General features: G+C 40.1%; 3 protein-coding genes and 2 gene segments (V, D, J or C); 1 reads left to right on the plus strand and 4 right to left on the minus strand.

The window, feature by feature from the left end:
• Nucleotides 1-20329, plus strand: part of ccdc177 (coiled-coil domain containing 177) — a 110053-nt gene that overhangs the window by 30876 nt on the left and 58848 nt on the right. For both annotated transcript variants that reach the window (XM_046413414.1, XM_046413413.1), the window contains exon 2: nucleotides 10411-10545. The gene's annotated coding sequence lies outside the window, so the exon portion shown is untranslated. The remainder of the gene's footprint in view (nucleotides 1-10410; nucleotides 10546-20329) is intronic.
• Nucleotides 1772-2535, minus strand: LOC124072201. The segment is given in 2 exon segments: nucleotides 1772-2249; nucleotides 2412-2535. Coding segments are annotated over 2 exon segments (390 nt in total).
• Nucleotides 2646-3385, minus strand: LOC124072200. The segment is given in 2 exon segments: nucleotides 2646-3044; nucleotides 3204-3385. Coding segments are annotated over 2 exon segments (390 nt in total).
• Nucleotides 6382-10905, minus strand: LOC124072191 (solute carrier family 2, facilitated glucose transporter member 1). Its single transcript, XM_046413429.1, has 10 exons — nucleotides 10891-10905; nucleotides 10431-10529; nucleotides 9636-9796; nucleotides 9311-9551; nucleotides 8767-8929; nucleotides 8276-8460; nucleotides 7961-8062; nucleotides 7575-7676; nucleotides 7096-7299; nucleotides 6382-6561 (listed from the first exon to the last, which is right to left on the minus strand). The coding sequence occupies exons 1-10, from the start codon at nucleotides 10903-10905 to the stop codon at nucleotides 6382-6384; spliced, it is 1452 nt and encodes a 483-aa protein (XP_046269385.1).
• The window catches only part of smoc1 (SPARC related modular calcium binding 1), a 44443-nt gene continuing 42018 nt past the window's right edge, over nucleotides 17905-20329 (minus strand). For 5 of the 6 annotated variants that reach the window (XM_046413425.1, XM_046413423.1, XM_046413422.1 and 2 more), the window contains one exon: nucleotides 17905-20120. In XM_046413425.1, coding sequence (XP_046269381.1) covers nucleotides 20081-20120 — 40 coding nt within the window. In that variant the 3' untranslated portion in view covers nucleotides 17905-20080. The remainder of the gene's footprint in view (nucleotides 20121-20329) is intronic. The other variant, XM_046413421.1, reaches the window with a different exon arrangement.

A 20329-nucleotide genomic window follows, 5' to 3' on the forward strand; every position in this document is an offset into this window, starting at 1 on the left:
CTCCTATTGCACTGAGTCCCATCGTGAAGTACTTTTGAGGCTCTTCTGTGTGTTGTTAAAGGGTCCATACATGTATCTTTGAATTGGATAATAAATGTTTGGGTGAGACTCATAGGGATTCTTAAAAAGATGGCAATAAACATTTTATTCAGTGTCAGACAGTTGTTATTTGTGTGTGTGTTGTAGTGCAGTTTCAGTAATAACTGTGTTGTCAGGTAATTACACAACATTGAGGAGATAGAAGAATAGAACAGTGTTACAAGTCTGCTGTGCTGGTCGGTATCACTGTGTTCACTAACAGCACAGAAATACAAGCCTAATTCGTAATGTCCATATCCAGTAAGTCAAACACAGAACTGTCAGTGTCGTCACAGAAACAAAGCACGCAGATGGGAGTACCATATGCAGTGTGGCATTTGATTGAAGTTTAACTTTGAGAATTGGTAGTCCTAGAGGTCCCCCTACAGTACATGAGATAATTAGCTTTGAAAACAGTGGTGCAACGACTGCACTGGGGTTTTTGTTCAGCTTTCACATGTGTCTGTATCACTGTGTTTACTAACAGCACAGAAATACAAGCCTTTGTCTCCTGGCACCAGATTCTTCACTGTGAATGTCCCACTCTGAGCATCAGGTTTGGTGGCTGAGAATTTTTCTTTGCTGAAACTTCCAAAGTCATGATCTTCTATGCCAGCTCTAGTGAGGACGATCTGTTCGCCTTCTCTTTTCCACAGTATGTCAGTCTGGGTCACATCACTTCCATCAGTCAGTCCTGAGTGTAAAAAGAACAGGAAAGAATTAAATGCATTGAACGTTGATGATGGGTTTTGTTTCTTTTTTTTCTTGTGGTTTTACAGACATCCACTGAGCTTTGACACACAGTTTCTTATGTCAGTTTTGATTTCAGCCATAATTCTCAGCCTAAGATGTTTACCTTCGTTCCAGAGCAGAAATAAGAAGCTGAGGAGACCGTGTTGGATAATGTCCATGTTTAAAGTCTCATGTACTGTAACTGTCAGTGTGAGAACTAACTGTCGTGAGGTGTGAGGAGTCGCTGGTGGGCGTGTCTCTGCAGCGCGTGACGATCTCTGATCCCGTTTGCTGTCGTATTAAAACCAACGTGAGGAATCAAAGTGGAACGTGGAGTGTTTGTGGTCCTCGAGGTCCCCCTGCAGTACATGAGATAATCGTATCAGCTCTGCTAACGGCACACTGGGGTTTTTGTTCAGCTTTCACATGTGTCTGTATCACTGTGTTCACTAACAGCACAGAAATACAAGCCTTTGTCTCCTGGCACCAGATTCTTCACTGTGAATGTCCCACTCTCAGGATCAGGTTTGGTGGCTGAGAATTTCTCTTTGTTAAAACTTCCAAAGTACTGATTTTCTAAGCCAGCTCTGGTGAGGACGATCTGCTTCATCGTTTCTCCTGGCAGCTGTCTGTACCAGTACATGTCATTGTAGCCAGCACCCTTTGTGTGGCTGCAGTTCATTGTTGCGTCTTCACCCTTGTTTTTCCACAGTATGTCAGTCTGGGTCACATCGCTGCCAGCAGTTAGACCTGTTTGAACAGTAGACTGTTTAATGTTTTCACTTGTTGACCTAACAAAGCTTAAAGATTATAATGTTGCAGGTGCGTCATACCTTTAATCCAGAGCAAAAGTATGAGAAGAACACGTTTGATGATTTCCATGTTGTGCAGTTCAGAGACTGCAGGAGGTCTAACATAGCTGTCAGAGTAGGCAGAGATCTAAAGCACTGCAGGTGGGGGAGTGTCATGTGTCATGTTCAGTCCTGTTAGCTTCTGTATTAAAATCCACACAGTGCATCAGGGAGGATTTGTGGTCCTCGAGTTCCCCCTGCAGTACATGAGATAATCGTATCAGCTCTGCTAACGGCACACTGGGGTTTTTGTTCAGCTTCCACATGTGTCTGTATCACTGTGTTGACTAACAGCACAGAAATACAAGCCTTTGTCTCCTGGCACCAGATTCTTCACTGTGAATGTCCCACTCTGAGCATCAGGTTTGGTGGCTGAGAATTTTTCTTTGCTGAAACTTCCAAAGTCGTGATTTTCTATGCCAGCTCTAGTGTAGACGATCTGCTTCATCGTTTCTCCTGGCAGCTGTCTGTACCAGTACATCTGGCTGTAGTTAATATCCTTTGTGTGGCTGCAGTTCATTGTTGCGTCTTCGCCCTCGTTTTTCCACAGTATGTCAGTCTGGGTCACATCACTTCCATCAGTCAGTCCTGAGTGTAAAAAGAAGAGGAAAGAATTAAATGCATTGAACATTGATGATGGGTTTTATTTCTTTTTTTTTTTGTGATTTTACGGACATCCACTGAGCTTTGACTCACAGTTTCTTATGTCAGTTTTGATTTCAGCCATAATTCTCAGCCTAAGATGTTTACCTTTGTTCCAGAGCAGAAATAAGAAGCTGAGGAGACCGTGTTGGATAATGTCCATGTTTAAAGTCTCATGTACTGTAACTGTCAGTGTGAGAACTAACTGTCGTGAGGTGTGAAGAGTCGCTGGTGGGCGTGTCTCTGCAGTGCGTGACGATCTCTGATCCGGTTTTCTGTCGTATTAAAACCAACGTGAGGAATCAAAGTGGAACGTGGAGTGTTTGTGGTCCTCGAGGTCCCCCTGCAGTACATGAGATAATTAGCTTTGGAAACAGTGGTGCAGCGACTGCACTGGGGTTTTTGTTCAGCTTTCACATGTGTCTGTATCACTGTGTTGACTAACAGCACAGAAATACAAGCCTTTGTCTCCTGGCGCCACATTCTTCACTGTGAATGTCCCACTCTCAACATCAGGTTTGGTGGCTGAGAATTTCTCTTTGCTGAAACTTCCAAAGTACTGATTTTCTATGCCAGCTCTAGTGAAGACGATCTGCTTCATCGTTTCTCCTGGCAGCTGTCTGTACCAGTACATCTGGCTGTAGGTAGCACCCTTTGTGTGGCTACAGTTCATTGTTGCGTCTTCGCCTTCTCTTTTCCACAGTATGTCAGTCTGGGTCACATCACTTCCATCAGTCAGTCCTGAGTGTAAAAAGAACAGGAAAGAATTAAATGCATTGAACATTGATGATGGGTTTTGTTTCTTTTTCTTGTGATTTTACAGACATCCACTGAGCTTTGACACACAGTTTCTTTTGTCAGTTTTGATTTCAGCCATATTTGTCAGCCTAAGATGTTTACCTTTGTTCCAGAGCAGAAATAAGAAGCTGAGGAGACCGTGTTGGATAATGTCCATGTTTAAAGTCTCATGTACTGTAACTGTCAGTGTGAGAACTAACTGTCGTGAGGTGTGAGGAGTCACTGGTGGGCGTGTCTCTGCAGTGCGTGACGACCTCTGATCCCGTTTGCTGTCGTATTAAAACCAACGTCACCCTCGTTTTTCCACAGCTTGTCAGTCTGGGTCACATCACTCCCAGTCGTTAGACCTAAGATCAATGGGCAGATCAACAATCCTTTCATGGCAACCATTTTATTCTTGTCATTTTGTGACATTTTTAAAATGCTAATGAACTTCATCAAGTCATAAAAGATAGTAATATAATAATATTAATATTATTATAAATATAATAATATTATTGTAAGTTACCTGCACTCCACAGTACAACAACTAATAAACTTAGGAGGCCTCGTCTGGTGATGATAATATCCATGTTCTGTTGGACACAAAGTGCCAGAGTCTCTAATAGATACATGGATATGAAGAGCTGCAGGGGGGAGTGTCTCTGCATTGTGATGCTTTGAATTTCTTATGTGTCCGCAATGGGAGTAAATGTTGTGTTTGGGGTCCCCCTGCAGTCCATCACTGTCATGTGCATTCACTGTAATTCCAGGTTTGTCATCCTGTCAAGCTGTTTCTCAGTGATATATGTGGTGATCAATGCAAAATGAATGATATCTCTTCACTGGTTTTACTGAAAAGTGATTTCTTGCACCCGATCAAGTTTGGTTTCTTGACGAGACTGTTTGTCCTCTAATGCACAAGTGTAAACACGTTTTAAGAAGATACTTTTCAGTTCTTAAAGAGGTATTAACATTTTGAATCTTGAAGCTGAAAGGAGAAGTTCCCAAACATAAATAGATAACCCCTTATTGGAGTTATTATTGTTTTCTTTATTTTCAGTATTGTTCATTTGGACTGCAGTTCAATAAAGAATAAATGCATAAATTTATTTGTCTAAAATTCTACATGAATACAGCTGTTTGTTTCAGGTTTTTTATTGAACATGAAGCACTATTTAAAGATGACAATAATACATTCAAAGTTTAATATTTTTACATTTTAAATTGGAGTTCAAAATGAGGCCAGTGTTTTTGTTTTTGTTTTTTTAGCTAAAGAAACCTGTTTCTGAGTTGTGCAGCAGTGCAGGTACTAAGCGGTTGGGATAATGTGGCTGAAATCAACCCGCAGGGAGCAAACATGGATGCAGATTCATGAGAGTTGTGTTGGTGACTCAAGTGAGAGTACTGCAATTACAAGTTGAATATCAGTTACTTTTTATTTCATTTTCTCAGTTTTTAAGGGATCTGACAGGTTGCCAAAGTATATATTATTATGCAGTAGCTTAATTAACATAATGTCATGTACAGTTTGCTCCAGTAGATGGCACTGTTTTCATACTTTTGCAGGGTGAGCTGCGTGAATCCTGGCGGATTCAAATCTCGCTCTGCTGTTTACTTTTTCCTTGAATAGCTGCCTTGTAGAAGTAGTTAACATGGTCAGTGCTGAGTGTGATCTCAACTGACTTTGCTTATCATGGTCATTTTTCTTCCTTACTGTCAATTTTAGAAATACGTTTGTTCAAATCTTACATTAACAATCAGTCATAACAATCATCTTTTTGAAGCTGACTGTGCTCAGACCAGGACTGTTTGTTAGAGCTGTTATTAGAAGCTGACTTTGAATGAACGAGTGCAATAATCTGACCTCCTGGCTCCACTTCCCCTCGCAGTTCCTGCAAGTCACAGTAGATAATTTTGGATAAAATATTTATTCACACAACTGTGGTTGGTTTTCGCAGATATCTTACAAGTGTACACAGTTTGGAGATATGTGAGATTTCACAGACCAACAATGACTTGAAAGGCTCCTCTGTCTGTGCAGCAAGAAATCCAAATTCAAGGAAAGATTTTTGTTTGGAGGGACTGATCTGAGGCAGGACCAGAAAATAGCTGTTTTCTTCCCACCCACCGTATAATCCAGTTCTATCTAATCAAGCTTAAATGCATGACAAAAATAATCATTGTAATTGATCGATCCGTTAAATCGGCTGCAATGTAACCACTTTTTTTTTTTTTTTGCCAACGACAACATGAGAGATCAGGGAGATGAGTTGTTGCAGTCGTGCCCTCATCTGGACTGTTGAAATTAGCAAAGCATTAATGACTTTGGAAGTAAATTCTTGCTACCAGTTGGAGTTCCTCTCTCCAGCTTTGACTCCTGTTTCCACGGGTGTCTTCGTGCAACTTCTTCAGAGCAAGACTTGTCCCTGAATGAGACTTGTTTCCAATTAAATAAAAAAGGTTTTTGTTCAGGCTTCCCCAGGTTTAAAAATGCAGAAATTCCCCATTAACAGTATGTTTATTTACATAAATGACACCTGCTGTCATCTAAATGCATCCAGTGAAACAATCTTAGTCCCTGTAATATAAGAGAAGAAAATGTAGAGCCTCTACATTTGATGTGTTTGTAAACATCCCCTGTTTGCCCCTCATAAGTCAACATCTCTTTACAAAATAACAATACAGTCATTACAGAATGCCTCAAAACATGCAAATATCATTCAGTGTACACTTTCAGTCTTCATAATCAGAGCAGTGTTGCAGATAAGATGAATAAATTAACACAACGCCAGCTTCTTCAAGACTGCACAGTACACTCTGTACTTTGACTCATCTGTGTTCTCCAGGTGAGACAACAGTTTGTCCTGTGGCATGAACTTTTGGAAGGTTAAACAGTCAGTTCACCCACGTTATTTAGAAAAGGAATTTTATTTTTGGTGCTCTGAGTTTTGAAAATGTCCTTCCAGAAATAATATTGTAGTTACTCGGGGTAGTTTCCAGATTTTGTTTGCTTTAGGGAGATTCTTTTAAATGAAAACTGTTAACAGTGAAATTTGTGGATTATTCTGAATAACTACAGCATTGTTTTTTCAAAGAACCATCGCATGCTTTACAGAAGTCTTTTTTTTTTTTTTTTAATGCTGTGAAGCAACACAGACTTAAATGTAATTCTAAACTTGAGTGAATAAAACCAAATCTGTCTGGTTACCCACCCTAATATTTGGTTTGTTCAGGTAAAAATGGGTGAATTGACCCTTTAACAGCATGACCACAGCTAGATCCAGTAGGGGCTGGTCGGTCAGGTGAAAGTGTTGAATCCACTCTTATTGTGTAGAGGAATTCCCTCTGCTCCTCTGAACTCCTCTGCAATGTCATCGAATGTGCGGCCTTTTGTCTCCGGGAGGCGAATCCAGGTGAAGGTGAAGGCGAACAGAGCCACAGTCATGAAGAGGAGGTAGACATACGCACCGCAGATTTTCTGAGTGTGGGAGAGACACAGCGGGGTGTTAGTTTTGTCAGGGTTCGTGACCTGTTTAATCAAATCAAACTTTCTGAGCAATATATTTACACAGTGTAAACAAGACATTCTAATAAAGAAGAGTAACATTGACAGAAAGAAGGAAAAAGAATACACAAAAGGAATTAAAACACTTTTACACCAGAGGAGGAAAGACTATTTGATTTCTTGGTGTTATTTCCATGCTGGCCGCCACCTCTTCTTCATTGTGTCGTGCAGATGTTTCCCTGGTTAACTGTTAGTTTAATTGGTATTATTTCAACTTGATTTTATAGGATTTAGCAACAGATTTATACCTATTTACCATTTACAGGATTTATTTCTGTTTTACACCACACAGTATACTTTTGTAGGCAATATAATAGATTGAACAGATTTATAGCTTGTCTTTAACAGCCATGTCTCTAAGGTGCAAGGGAACTTGCGAAAGCAAACAAGAAATCCACCCCTGAAGTTTAACTCATACAGCAGTGTAGGCCAGCAGTATAAACCCACCAGTAATGGAGGGAAGAGGAGTGCCAGAACAAACTTCCCTCCCCAGTTGAGCATGCTAGTGAAGGCCATGGCGATGGGTCTGCCAGGCTGGTCAAAGAGCTCAGCAGCGATGAACCAGGAGATGGGGCCAGGGCCCAGCTCATAGGCTGAAATTAGGCAGAAAACCAGCAGGACCTGCAGGCTCCGCAGCTCTGGGACCAGGTGCTGCGTGGTGGATAGGAAAGTTTGTAATAATTCAGTGAAAATTGAGCTTTTATTATAGCTCACTTTATATTCTCTTAAATTTTAATCTGACCTTATGTTGCTGGATTTCAAAAAGACAATGGGGGATTTAAATTGAAAATCATTCTATTAAATGTACCATGGTTTATTTTAAGGTCATTTTGTCAAGTGAATGTCTGTTTGTCAAACATTACTCATTTTAAGCAAAAACATTTCCTGCACAAATGAAAATAACATTCATGCTAACATGATCTTACCAGGACAGAATCAACTATGGTCATGAGTAAGTTGCACACTGCTATGGAAATGAAACCAGTCAGGAGCAGCCGCCTCCTTCCTGCCCTTTCCATCAGGAAGAACTTGAAAGGACAAAACAACACGGTGGAGACTCTGCTCACATTTTTCTGTTGTGGCTCATGCTTTTAAACCATTCATGAGTAAATTGTCACCACGCTTTTATCATCACGCTTTTACCAAGATTTTATTCCAATTTGTGGCAAAATCTATGAACTGTCACAACTTGTATTTTTTAGTAGATTTAAAGTTTGCTGACAAGACTGTTGAGTTTACAATGAGAGGCTGATATAATATTGTTATGAATAAGACTGTGAGCTGCTATGGTCATGCTAGATTTTGTACTCACTGCCACCAAAGTAAAGGTCACGTTGACAGCCCCCACGCCCAGAGTCAGGTATTTGGCCTCGTCAAACTTGGCCTGGAACATTCTGGTGGAATAATTGATGATCTGGAAAAAAGGAGCAGGGATTTTTTTTTTTAACTTGGTGGATTACTGGGGCATCATTTTTAGAAACACTGCCCCAAAATGTGAGTAGGAACCAGCGAGTGTGAGCCTGAATAATTTATTGGGTAAATACTACATCACTGCAATGGAAATCTTGGCCATACAGTGAGCGAGTGTAGTAAACTTTTCATTGACATATAGGATTTTACCACCGACCGCATTGAATCCCGACAGCTGGCTGCCCAAGTTGATGATGAGGACGATGATAATTGGCTGCTTGTAGCGACGCTTCTTGAAGAACTCGTGTATTGTGACGCCGCTCTGAGTGTGCGCAGCCTCTTCCTTCATCTCTTCCAGCTCAGCAAACACCTTGTCTGTGCTGCCTCTCAGCCTCAGCAGGGCTGCAGGGTTAAAACAACGTGCTCTTTCAAAGAGGTGTTGTGGTATATATAAAGCCAAGATAATAGAGTGCATTAAAAGCATTTCCATGTTTTCATTCCTGAAAGTCAGCAGTGAATCTAACAGCTCATGATAAAAGTTCTTCAGCTCATCTCTAAGAAATCAAAGCAGAATCTCTCTCCCTCTCTGTATGACTGTTGCCCTGTTGGACATCTTGATATAACTCTAGCTTAATGGCTGAAATGGAAATAATGTGACTGGTCATGTGAAAGGTGTAGTTTAAAAACATCAGAGCCCTTGAGACCCACCAGCCTCCGCCTTGCTGTCTTCTGCCCGGTTGATGAGCAGGTAGCGGGGGCTCTCAGGGTAGAAAGGCAAGACCAGGTACTGTATCAGGGCTGGGATCAGAGACAAGGACAGCATCATGGCCCAGTAATGCTCTGTACCCAACATTGTCTCCAGACCAGCCACCTGCATCAAATAAATACAGGAACCTTGTTTGACAGTTTTACTTATCTGGATGATCAAAGCAGGACTCAACAACACAAAATGCAAGAAATATATATCATTGTCTGTATGACTTCTCTAAATAATGTTCACCCCAAATTAGCATCACCACCGCCAAAGTTTTCACTGAATTTCCCTGGTTTCAGTCACGGCAAACTCCCCATATTGTATCACTCTGATATGATGCATCGTTCTTCCACAGTTTTAACAAATGTAGCTGATCTAGCCTTGCCAGCAACATAGAACCTAGAACCTCAGAAGACATTGGAAGACATTGACTCCCTTGAAAAAGAAAATGGGAGGACAAGGTGTCATAGAACTGAGGATTTCCAGCACAGTTCTCACCATTCCCACCAGGATGCCCGAAGCAAAGGACACCTGGTTGAGTGTAGCGAAGGCTCCTCTCAGATTTGTGGGGGACACTTCCTGGATGTAAAGTGGATTAAGACTCATCACAAGACCGCAGAAGAGCCCAAACAGCATACGCCCCAGGATGAGAATCTCAAATGATTTGCTGGCTTTGGAGGCAGACATCAGGCACGCTCCCGCCACAGAGAGGCAGTTCACTATGAGGATGGAGTTACGTCTTCAGGGATGACAAGAGAAATGAAAAAAATTAAAAACATGATAGAAATTATGTAGGAAAACTATTTTTTCCTCCTGTTTTTACCTTCCATATGAATCTGCCAGATATTTGACCCCCAGTGAGCCCAGCAAGGCTCCAAAGTCTTTAATGCTGACAGAGAGTGACCACAGGAGAGTCAGGCTGTGATCTGGCATTGACTGGTTGTGCCTGGCTCTCCAGGTGTGGTTGAAAAACTCCTCGATGATCTACACAGTTGTAAAATCAAAAGACGAGCAGCATCAGTAGACCCAATCTGCAGTTCTTTAAAGTATTAATCATTTCTTGTGAAACAGCTGTTGCTGATGTACTACTGTGGGTTAAGTGTTGTGAGGAATGTAGAACATAAGAGTGTGGATTCCTTAAAGGTTAAATGTGAAGATGTGGCACAGAAGTGCAGTCCAACTGTGAAAAAGCAAACCCAGCAGACCCAGCACATCCAGCCATGGAGCTGAGCCGTGGAGTTCAAGGGATTGTTAAGTTTATTCACTGTTTTATTGAGGCTGTGAGAGGTTTGAATGATGGTCCCACAGTTTTTCCAACATCCCCCACTGCATATATTTTTTGGGATGATATTGGCCTCATACTATCAGTCAGGACTACGCTGTCTATTTGTCTAGCTTTTTATTGCAGTTCACTGCAAACTTCATTTTTGTTGAAACTTGGACCCTTTGTGGCCTCCCTGCAAAGTCTTGTAGAATTCATGTGTATATATTAAAAATACATTTGGAATGAATGGATTTGTATTTCATCATTGACAAAGATACTAATGAATGTTTTTTTTTCTTGGATAGAGCTTAATCATGTCATATCTGCTCCTCAGCTCGTGTCTGTCCGGCTCACCTTGGCTGGAGCATTGACATTGCCGGTGTGGTAGCCGATCTGCAGGGAGCCGAGCACCGCTGCCAGGATGGAGGTCAGGAGTGTGGCTGTCAGATGGCTCTGTGACAGTATTGAGGTGAGGGACATTTATTGATTTACCATGAAAATGTATCAAGCGCATTCAAGACTCATTCAGTTATGTTTAACGAGCAGCATAAAATAAATCAAACTGTAAGTAAAATTATTTTATTTTATTAAAATTTTATGTGAGCTCAGTGTCTAACCTCTCAGACCCCTCATGTTTCTTCAAACATAAGCAATCCTTTGACTATTTCTGAAGATCGAGGATAGCAGGAACCACAGTATTTTCACACACTGGCAACATGTACAGAATTTTGATTCCCACAAGTGAGTGTTAGTGCTTTGTCTGTCAGACGGTTCATTTGTAGGAAAAGGGCTAAAGCAAACAAAACAAACAAACCTCCTGGGACACCATTTGTTTGGGTGAGACGGGGTATCAGTCCCTCAAGCTGTTGGTGCATTTAACTTCTGCTGACTTTTTCTGCTCTAAAGAATCCAAGTGATGGCAGAATTAGAAAACCTTGTTGCACAGTACAGGCATTACAGCAGAGAAACACGCTTTGTGTAGAATATTTTAGGCTGTTAATAATAGACAAAAAGCCATCTTTCTGTGTGTTAATGCTATAAGACACCACAATCCATTCCATTTAAGTTGATTTTTAAGTCAACTTACCTGTGCTGTGGAGTAAAGCAGGCAGATTGTCAGTGGGAAAGGAAATCCAGTTATTTATTGCTATGAGATGAACAGTCACTCATCAAAATGTTCCACTTGCAGACTCATCAGACATCAACAAGTAGTGAATACAGTTCATTCACATATTGAATATGGAGGCAAAATTAAACATGTAATTAAACTTTGTCAGTAAACTAGATGTCAGGAGGTTCTGCTCCCTGATCTGATCTGATCCTCGTACGACGGCTCTAGTAAAATCCTGGCGGATACCTTAACTGCTTATAGAATTAAAAACACATCATGCGGAAAAGTCTTCATATTCATTTTCTACATCTATATCAATTTGTATAAGTCTGTGTGTATATATACGTCAGGTTCTCACCACTGCTCCTGAGTAGATCCCGTCTTCATCCCTGAGTTTCAGATATGAATGTGTAAATTTTCCTGAGTATACACACCACTACTGGGAACTGTGCACACACACTCGACCAGTGAGTCCAGTGATGAAGTCACACCCAGCTGGTGAATTTGGGGCAGTCCTGTCAGAATGGCAGCCGTGGGCGTCCTGTGGTTCTCATGGACCAGCTGATCGACATCCTGAGCTTTAACTGACTAGGGATCAGATTATCTGCTGCACTCAAACCTCATATTACCTCTCTTGAAACACAACAACTGTTCCCAAGTCAGAGCCAAAAGGTGTCTTATCTGGCGCACTGAGTTGCCATTTTGGCAATAACACAGCCACATGCTTCGTGTGTGTGTGTGCGTGACTTTGTCCTGTGATGATGAAAAATTCAAGAGTGTAGTGACACACATTAATGGCATTGCATCTACAAATGTCTTTCTAGGAACCAATGAAATCACAGCATCAGACAGAATCATGCATTTCTTAATTTATCCAACTAACACTTGAAACTCTTTTATGCAAGTACTTACAGGATATGGAAATTATGAAAAATGACTCTCTAAGACAGTGAAATTTGTTTTGCAACTTATTCTACAGTTCATAATCACGTTTTTGAAAGGTGAAAAAGTAAACGCAGTACTAGTTAAATACTTTGTTATTGCGTTCGTGTAAATGTCTGTGGTTTCTCCAACAAGTCTCTGTAGGGTTTCTCAATGAGCATTTCTGCTCCAGGTCGCTACATAATAAAACACCACTGACAGCTTTTTCCTTTCAATAATCTACTGACACGTGAGTAATTTGTGATTAATGTCTGTGCAAGGTAATAGTTGTTATGACTGAGTCTTTTAAACACATGCATCTGCGTCCCTTTTATCTGTTTGGAAATGGGAAATAGTAGAAAAATGGCTGCTGTCTAATGAAGGAATATAAATATTCATCCACTAACCCATCTGAACTGGATTTCTAAAAAGAGCTAACTTGACGTATGATAAATATGGTTTTAATTTGGTTATAATTAAATGGCAACCGCAGAGAAATGAAATGTAAATGGCAGCAAACTTAATCTCACAATGTGGATCGGGATTTGCTGACTGAGGTTGACATACTGTGTGGTGCTTTCAAGGATAGTCTTAAAAGGCAACACCCATCACACAATGCTGTGACAATGTAGAGCCTGGAGGATTTAACGGACAGTGCCAGGATGACGTATATATGTGTGTATACACCCTCTCTTCCTCCTCATACTGGCCTAAAATGCTCCCTGCTGTCCGTCTGCCTGTTGGTGTAAATGGAAACTCTGGATGTATCAGTTTCCAACATCTGTCAGTCCACCCTGGAGCTGTGACAGAAGCAATATTGCACATATTAGAATAATCCCAAACCCAGACTCATCCTGATCAAAGCGATAAAATGAGCAACGACCAAATGGGTGGGTGGGCGATGGAGCATTTAACCCTAAAGCCGTCCAGATGTATGTGGGGATTTTTTATTTTTATGTTTGTATAATCTAGTAGTTCATGTTCATTATTCAACCCCCATTCCAAAAAAAACAAGTGAACCATGAGTCAAATAAAAAAATGATAATTTGCTAATCGTTCTTCAGTTCAATTCAATTCAATTTATTTATATAGCGCCAATTCACAACAAAAGTTATCTCATGACACTTTCCAATTTGAGCATGTCTAGACCAAACTCTTTAATTAAATTGTAAATAGAGAGAGCCCAACATTCCCCCTTGAGCAAGCACTTGGCGACAGTGGCGAGGAAAAACTGCCTTTTAGAAGGAAGGTTCTTGACATATACTCAACTGAAAACAATCCAAAGATAAGATGTTTCATGTTTTATAACATAAACTTCTTGATTTTTTATTTTTTTTATTTTATTTTTTTTTTTGCTTATTCTGAATTTGATTTAAGCACCATGTTTTAAACAGGTTTGGACAGCAGTCTGTGTTTGCTATATTTTAAAGTTTTTTCCCATAGTGTATCCATGTATTGTACTTATTCTTCCCTGTTATTTACCACCTATGAAGTCATACATTACTTAAGGTCTTGCAGAAATCTCATTAAGTCAGTGTTGTGGCTTTAGTTTCAGTTGATGAATTGCATCGTTATTATTGGCATGTCCCGTGTCCGTTCATTTCTTCACATCGATGAAGTTTAATCAAATCCAGTGTAACTGAATGACTGTTATCCCAGTGTGTATGTTTGTATGCGTCCATGTCAGCATGTGCAAACACGTCTCTATGAATTGTATAGGCTGTATGTGTGCACATGAGGTGCATCCATAAAGAAAGTACAGGTTGTGTGACTCTGCATGTGATATCATGATGTTAGGTACACACACACACACACACACACACACCTACACATACACACACCTGCCTCTTGAACAAATCCAAATGGGCAGGAACTGCTTTTTCCGGCCAAGTTACATGATCCAAATAAATACAATTAGAAAGATGAACTTAATCATAATGTCGGATGAGGATACATTCCCCAGCCTCGCCACAAACCACGTCATTTGTGCATGATAATGATCTTTATCATAAAACTTTGGCAAAATATGCTAAAAAAATATTAAGTGCCCCCTTAGGCCAGGAGCTGATGAAAAGCAGATAATTTGCACTGACTCATATGTGAAATACTTGAATTGTTTTGAAGACAGAAAACAAAAGACCTCCCATAAAACTGTACACTTAAAAACAGTACTAGTTTCACATTTCAAATCTTTATTTCTTATTAACCTTTCAAAATATTCAATATCTCATATTTTGCTTTTTTTATTATTCATTTACATCACAGGGCGTAAAATACAATGCTTTTAAACTACAATCCTTTTTTTTTTTTTTTTTTTCTACAACTGAAATTCTCTAAATTCACAAACTGGGATTTATTAGTGAATGTACCTGCCAACTCCTTACCTCCAGTTTTTTTATTTATGATGAAAATCTACCCAGCATTCCGACATGTAACGCAAATCTGTAGTGTTCCAAGCATAGTAGAGCAAATATGAGCACAAAAAAAGAGGAAAGAGCAGTTAGCACTGGGGGGTAAAATGCAGCGTCCACCTGCAAGTTCTGTTCCTGCAGCTGAGTTCTCAATCAGCGTGTGGATACGCCTGTCTGGAACATGACCTCTGACCTCTGAGCCCTGGCCTCCTGGCAGGCAACCCGCTGACCCTGCACTCAGGCTGCTGTGCAGGTGCTGCTGCAGGCGCAGAGGGCATCAGGCACAAATGGTTAGCAGTGTGTACCATCATCCCCCCGCCGCTAATGTTTAGCTATCGCACAAGCTAATGGCCCTCTCTAATTACCTGTAATGGTGTTTTTGATCTGTTTCTAAGTGTTTCAATGCACAAAGGAGAAAAAAAAATAAAATTACTCATCACTAGCAAAACATGTGGGAAATGTGAAATAATGAGTTGTTTTATGGGGCTCTAACGGAGCAACTCCATGTCGTTAAGATTTTTAGTGAATGAGAGGCTTGTTCCTTTATGTCTAGATGTCCTGAATTCTAGTATTTTTTGGGTAGTATGCCATTTTTAAGAGTGAAATCTCTGAGTGCTTCCAAATTGTTCACACTTTTGGTAGGTGACTGGCACAAAAACACAAGTTATAAACTTCCTGAAACAGCATGCAGCACCTGTACTGCCCACACGTCACTTTCAAAACCCCAAATTCCATTCCTCACCTATCAAACCCACCTACCCTCCACCCCACCTTCAACAAAGGAGAAAACACACACATACATCCCTAAGCAGCTGCGTCATTATAAAACTCTTTTGAACTTCACACTGGAAGTCAAATGCCACATGTGTCAGTACAAGACAGATGTACTGCAGCTGCCTCTCAGCTCCAATTTCATCTGTGATACAACCTTCTCTTCCCACTCGCTTCCTCCCCCATTTCCAAACCACCCCATCACCGCCTACCTCACCCCCAAAGCCCTCCGCTTCCCATCATGCACTGACAACATCCGCACCTTTGAAGTCTCATCACTAAATCAGAGGATCTCACACCACATGCAAATCAACAGGCCAAACGGAGTACATCTTTGTAGTTTCAACATTCAAGGAAGGAGACAATTAACTAATTAATATTAATAGCAACCATAGCATCTATCTTTAGTCATTTGTAGTGTTCAAGTAAGAGTACCTACCAATTTCCTTAGTTTTCATGATATACAAATATCATAAAGCCTTCATATTTAAGTAGCTGAGTTCTCAGTAAAATTAAGAAAAGAGGCCATTATTCTTTTGAAACATTTATTCTCAGTTCTGAAAATTCAGTTTGCTTGGTGTGTGTGTGTGTGTGTGTGTGTGTGTGTGTGTAAACGCCATCCTAACTTTGTGGTTCAATGTGTGAACTTGGACAATGCAGTGAACTATCTTCACCAGTAGGGGTCAGTATTGATTCCTTCTCCCTCCTCTCATGGAGCTTGCCTTCAGTAAGACTCTAAATGCTTTTCATTTGCACACAAGTCCAAACTGAGCACAGGTTGAATAGATGCGGTATTGGATTGTTGCTTTTGTTGTTGTTTTTCTAATATGACTGTGGCAACTATGTGGGAAGAGCAGTGAACCACTGTATTCTGGATAAGAAAAATCCATTTTAATGTTGTTTCCATTTCATAATTAAGAAGCTTTTTAAAAATACTTTTACATTTCTAGTAATGCTGACTTGTAAAATAGTGCTTAGGAACCATGTACTGTGTTCATTGTTTTCATATGCCTCTGCAAGAGTGAAATGATAGCTTTATCTGAGGTTTTAATGGCCTGGTAGCCAAAACCAACTCCTTATTTTGTCACAGTGGGGTCTTTAGTAAGAAACAACTGGCATGTTTGTTTCTCAGTTGTTCTGAATGTAGGGTAGCAACACACCTTTTTCTCATTATGGCTGCTTTAAATTTATGTCACAGTTTAAGGTGGGAAAAAACTCACACACTCCCCAGAAAAGTGATACAGGCCAGGTGTAAGCTACTGTTGTGTGCCAAGATGCACTTCATAAACTCTAGCTTTTTATCAGTGACTATATGCTTGTCTCTAAAAACAGCCCTTTCTGTTGTTTAGTCTGTCTATTGTGACACAGGTTCAGATAGCTCAGGAAATGAGGCCTATATCAGAGTGGAGGAGCATTTTCATTGCTTAGCCAAACAGCTGCACTTCAAGCCACATAATTTACATTGACCAGTTTCACCCAAAGACAACACGTCTCAGTGTTTTGTTTTCCAACATATCTAATTTCTTCAGCAATGAATAAGAAATATTGCCAAAACACTCCGAGATCTTTTGAGGTCTTGACAAGCCTGCTGGGGCTTCGCAGTGGAAAAGCAAGACAGTCTGAGCTTCTCCCCATCAGACTGACTGTCATCTGTAAGCTCCCTTCACTATACGTCCCCCATCATGATTAGCAGTGATTACTAGCCTGTTAGGTTGTTTTAGATCTCTCATGTGATCTGCAGCTCAGCGGCGTCTGGAAGCATTTCAGCAGACACACAAGCCCAGTGTTCAAACCTGGACTGAAGCAGGCACTCAGGAGAGCCTGCACAGCCCGCAAGGAAAGAAGTTTCTTTTCTCATTCTTGGCATAAGAATCCAGTTCAAATTTGACCTGACTGGAGCAGTGATTGTGGGGGATTAAGGACCAGATACTGTATACATTGTTGACCGTATATAGTGATTATGCCGGGACTCATAAAACACAAGTTGAAATGGTCAAATAACCCCATCACAGATAAAATAAACAGTGGTCAGAGCTTATAACATCCAGTCTGGTCTAAGCATTTCAGTGTCGTAAATTAGCTACTGTAGTAGGTCTAAGGTCTGACGAGACAAAACGCTGTGAAATGTGAATATTTTTTACAATAAGCCAAAATGACCCATATGCCCCACAAAGAGATTTAGTAAAACAGACAAACAAACAAAGGTTATTGTACATATTTACAATAGGAGTTTTTTTTGTCTTACGTTAATGAGTTGCTGCAATGACTCTTGGGAATATGCTAAGAAATACACAACTTAAAAAATACACACACACACACAAAACACAAGCATTCAGACCACAATTGAAAACTCATCATTCTCCAATTTTGAAAGTGAATTGTTCCCAAATGTGAGGAGGAAATTTCTTTTTCTAGTGTTTTTCCTCCCTACTCAGTTATTTTCCGATTAATCGGACACCCTGGGGAGTATTTTAAAAGACTTACTGCATTGTCTTACATAAGGTGGCAAAGCTCCAAGTATGTGTGGTGGTAAGTGTTTCACAGAGCAGGGCTAACATCAACTGTTGGAGGACAGACAATGAAGGTGTTTACATACACAAAATGTACTCTGATATTACTGGGGAGACTCAAATATTTATTTTAGGAACTGGCATTTGTAAATGCCACATGTTGTTTACAATAACTGGGATAAACGTGAATATGACAGCTGAAATAAGCTGATGTTAACGGAATACTGAGCCATGTAAACATCTTACTCCATTTACCGGTTGGGTTTAGTCATCTGTGCTACCTCTTTTTCCTGGTACTATTAAGAATATTAAAAACTCATTCTCTGCACTGTAATCTGTTTTGGAAAAATAAAATCCCCACCAGGGGGTCTTTTTCAGAGATTTCTTTATGTTTTTGTGATTTGTAAAGGTAACCAGTAGAGCCCGATGAGCCCATGATCACCAACCACATTTCAAAAAATTCAAAAACATTCGGAATTCAACATTAACATACTGAAACCCCCAGATTCTTTAACTGTTTTTCAATACTAACGTTGTCTTTGTGGAGTAATATTACTAGTCATATTGACATGTAACATGACATAAATTCACACAGAGAGCAACAGTGTGACATGTCTAAACCAATGACCTTAACTGTGGTTTGAACTTAAAGCTGCATTAATCAATATTTTTCATAAAACAGCATTAAATGCTCTCTAGTACAGATGAACTCAGAGACTTATTAGCTAACTCTGCAGCTAAAGTTCTTTTAACTGTTTGTTTTCATGATTATGATTCCGATTATTTACAGCTCGCTCTCCCTCATCAAGATGTTTTTAGGAAATGAGCTATGACAGAGTGGGTATATTATTCACCCAGTCAGCAATGGGCTGCTGAACATAGTGGAGCATTTAGCAGCTGAAAAACTAGACATGTCCCTCAGTAGTTGGAGGGCACCAAAAAAGCTAAAAAGTGTAAATATTGGACTGAGGATGGTAAAATTGGTCAGTGTTGGCTACATCTGTCAAGAGGCAACTGTCTGCTAATGTGTTAGCCTTACCAACTTTATTAGACAATCAAAGCTCAGGGTTGTGCCTCCCTTGTTTTGGATTGCATTTGCCCCCTAGTGGTCACAAATTAATTAATGCAGCTTTAATATCTTCATAGTGCCACAAGCATGTAGAAATGTTTTACCTGCTGGGTGCTACAGGGTTAAGCTGTGTTAGTATACTGCTGACTCAGTATATGTGCGGTACCAGTGTTTGGGAGGGGCTTTAAAAATACTCATATTTTGTTGTTACTTACAGCGGCTACAGATTTTTCTGTTGTTTGTATTGATTGTGTTTTCATAACTACAACTGTTTCATTTTTTGTTAGCACAAATGTCACATCAAAAGCAGAAAAACAATGGAAATCTCAAGTAATCTTGTGCAGACAACCTTCTGATATGTGAGTCTTCCATTGTTTTTGGGTTGCGCATAAAGTACATTTGTAAGTAAGTGTTAAGTGTGTTAAGCCTGTAAAATAATGACTTCCTTAAAGCTAGGTTCTCCCAGCACTGGTGTGACATAACACACTTCAGACATTGTTCACAAAGATCAGATTCTTAAGCCAAAATGTTTACGCATCCAGAAAGTTCTGTATAGTGCAAGGGGATTCATACAGCTAATCCTGTGCATATAAATTAGACATCATGGTCACAGTTCAGTTCTAATACATGTTGTTCACTTCATATTGCATGCTGACTACAACAGTACACATTTGTCTAAATTGGTCTGCATTGCCGTAGCTCTTCCTTTTGAGTTTCCCGAGCAACATTTGGGCTGAATGTGACTCACCCTAAGCTCCTCTTTAGTGAGTGACCACTGGCCTGTGTGAGCTGTTATATGTAACAGTGGAAATGTAAGTTGAATTTAATAGCCACAAAATGTGTGTTAGTACCTGTTCCTGTTATGCGAGAACAGAACGAATCACAACAGCAGACTAAACACAAGGGGAAATGTGGTGACAGACGCATCTTCCAGTGGTGAGTCATTTTTTTTTACAAATATATTCTTATTCTTACCTAGAACTTTTCAGTCACTTCAAGAGAAAAAAAAAACACATACAAACAGATAAAATGTCAAACATAGGGAGGAGAAAGTGCAAATATTTTGGCGCCGCTTCGTTTTCTTTTTTCTTGTTTTTCTGTTCTTTTTTTTTTTTTTTCAACTCAGGAACTTCTTAATTTTTCTGCTCCATCTTTCTCTTTCCTGTCAGCAAGCGTACAGATGCCTTCCCTCTGTGCTCTCTGCTCTCATCTCAGCTTCTGGATGCTTCTCTTCTCACACCAGACGACCTACTGGGAACAGAAAGACAGACACAAAAGACGAGAGAGGGAAGGAGGGAGGGGGGGGGGGGAAATGTATTCACTCGTGTTTTAGTACCATCAATCACGCTGATTTGCTCACTCATAGCACTAGCATGACAAGACAATGGCATCGGCAGCACTTTAAAAATATTTCATTTGAATTCCTTAGTTTTTACTTGTTCCTTTACTTTTGCAACATG

This window comes from Scatophagus argus, chromosome 15 (genome assembly GCF_020382885.2).
Source record: "Scatophagus argus isolate fScaArg1 chromosome 15, fScaArg1.pri, whole genome shotgun sequence".
Classification (NCBI taxonomy): Eukaryota; Metazoa; Chordata; class Actinopteri; family Scatophagidae; genus Scatophagus; species Scatophagus argus.

Bases quoted from the DNA above. Each gene is read 5' to 3' on its own strand.
- LOC124072191 (XM_046413429.1), bottom strand. The intron at 7,300-7,574 runs GTAAGATCATGT...TCCACCACGCAG, and splicing joins CCATAGTTGATTCTGTCCTG to CACCTGGTCCCAGAGCTGCG. The intron at 6,562-7,095 runs GTGGGTTTATAC...TCCCACACTCAG, and splicing joins TCCTCTTCCCTCCATTACTG to AAAATCTGCGGTGCGTATGT.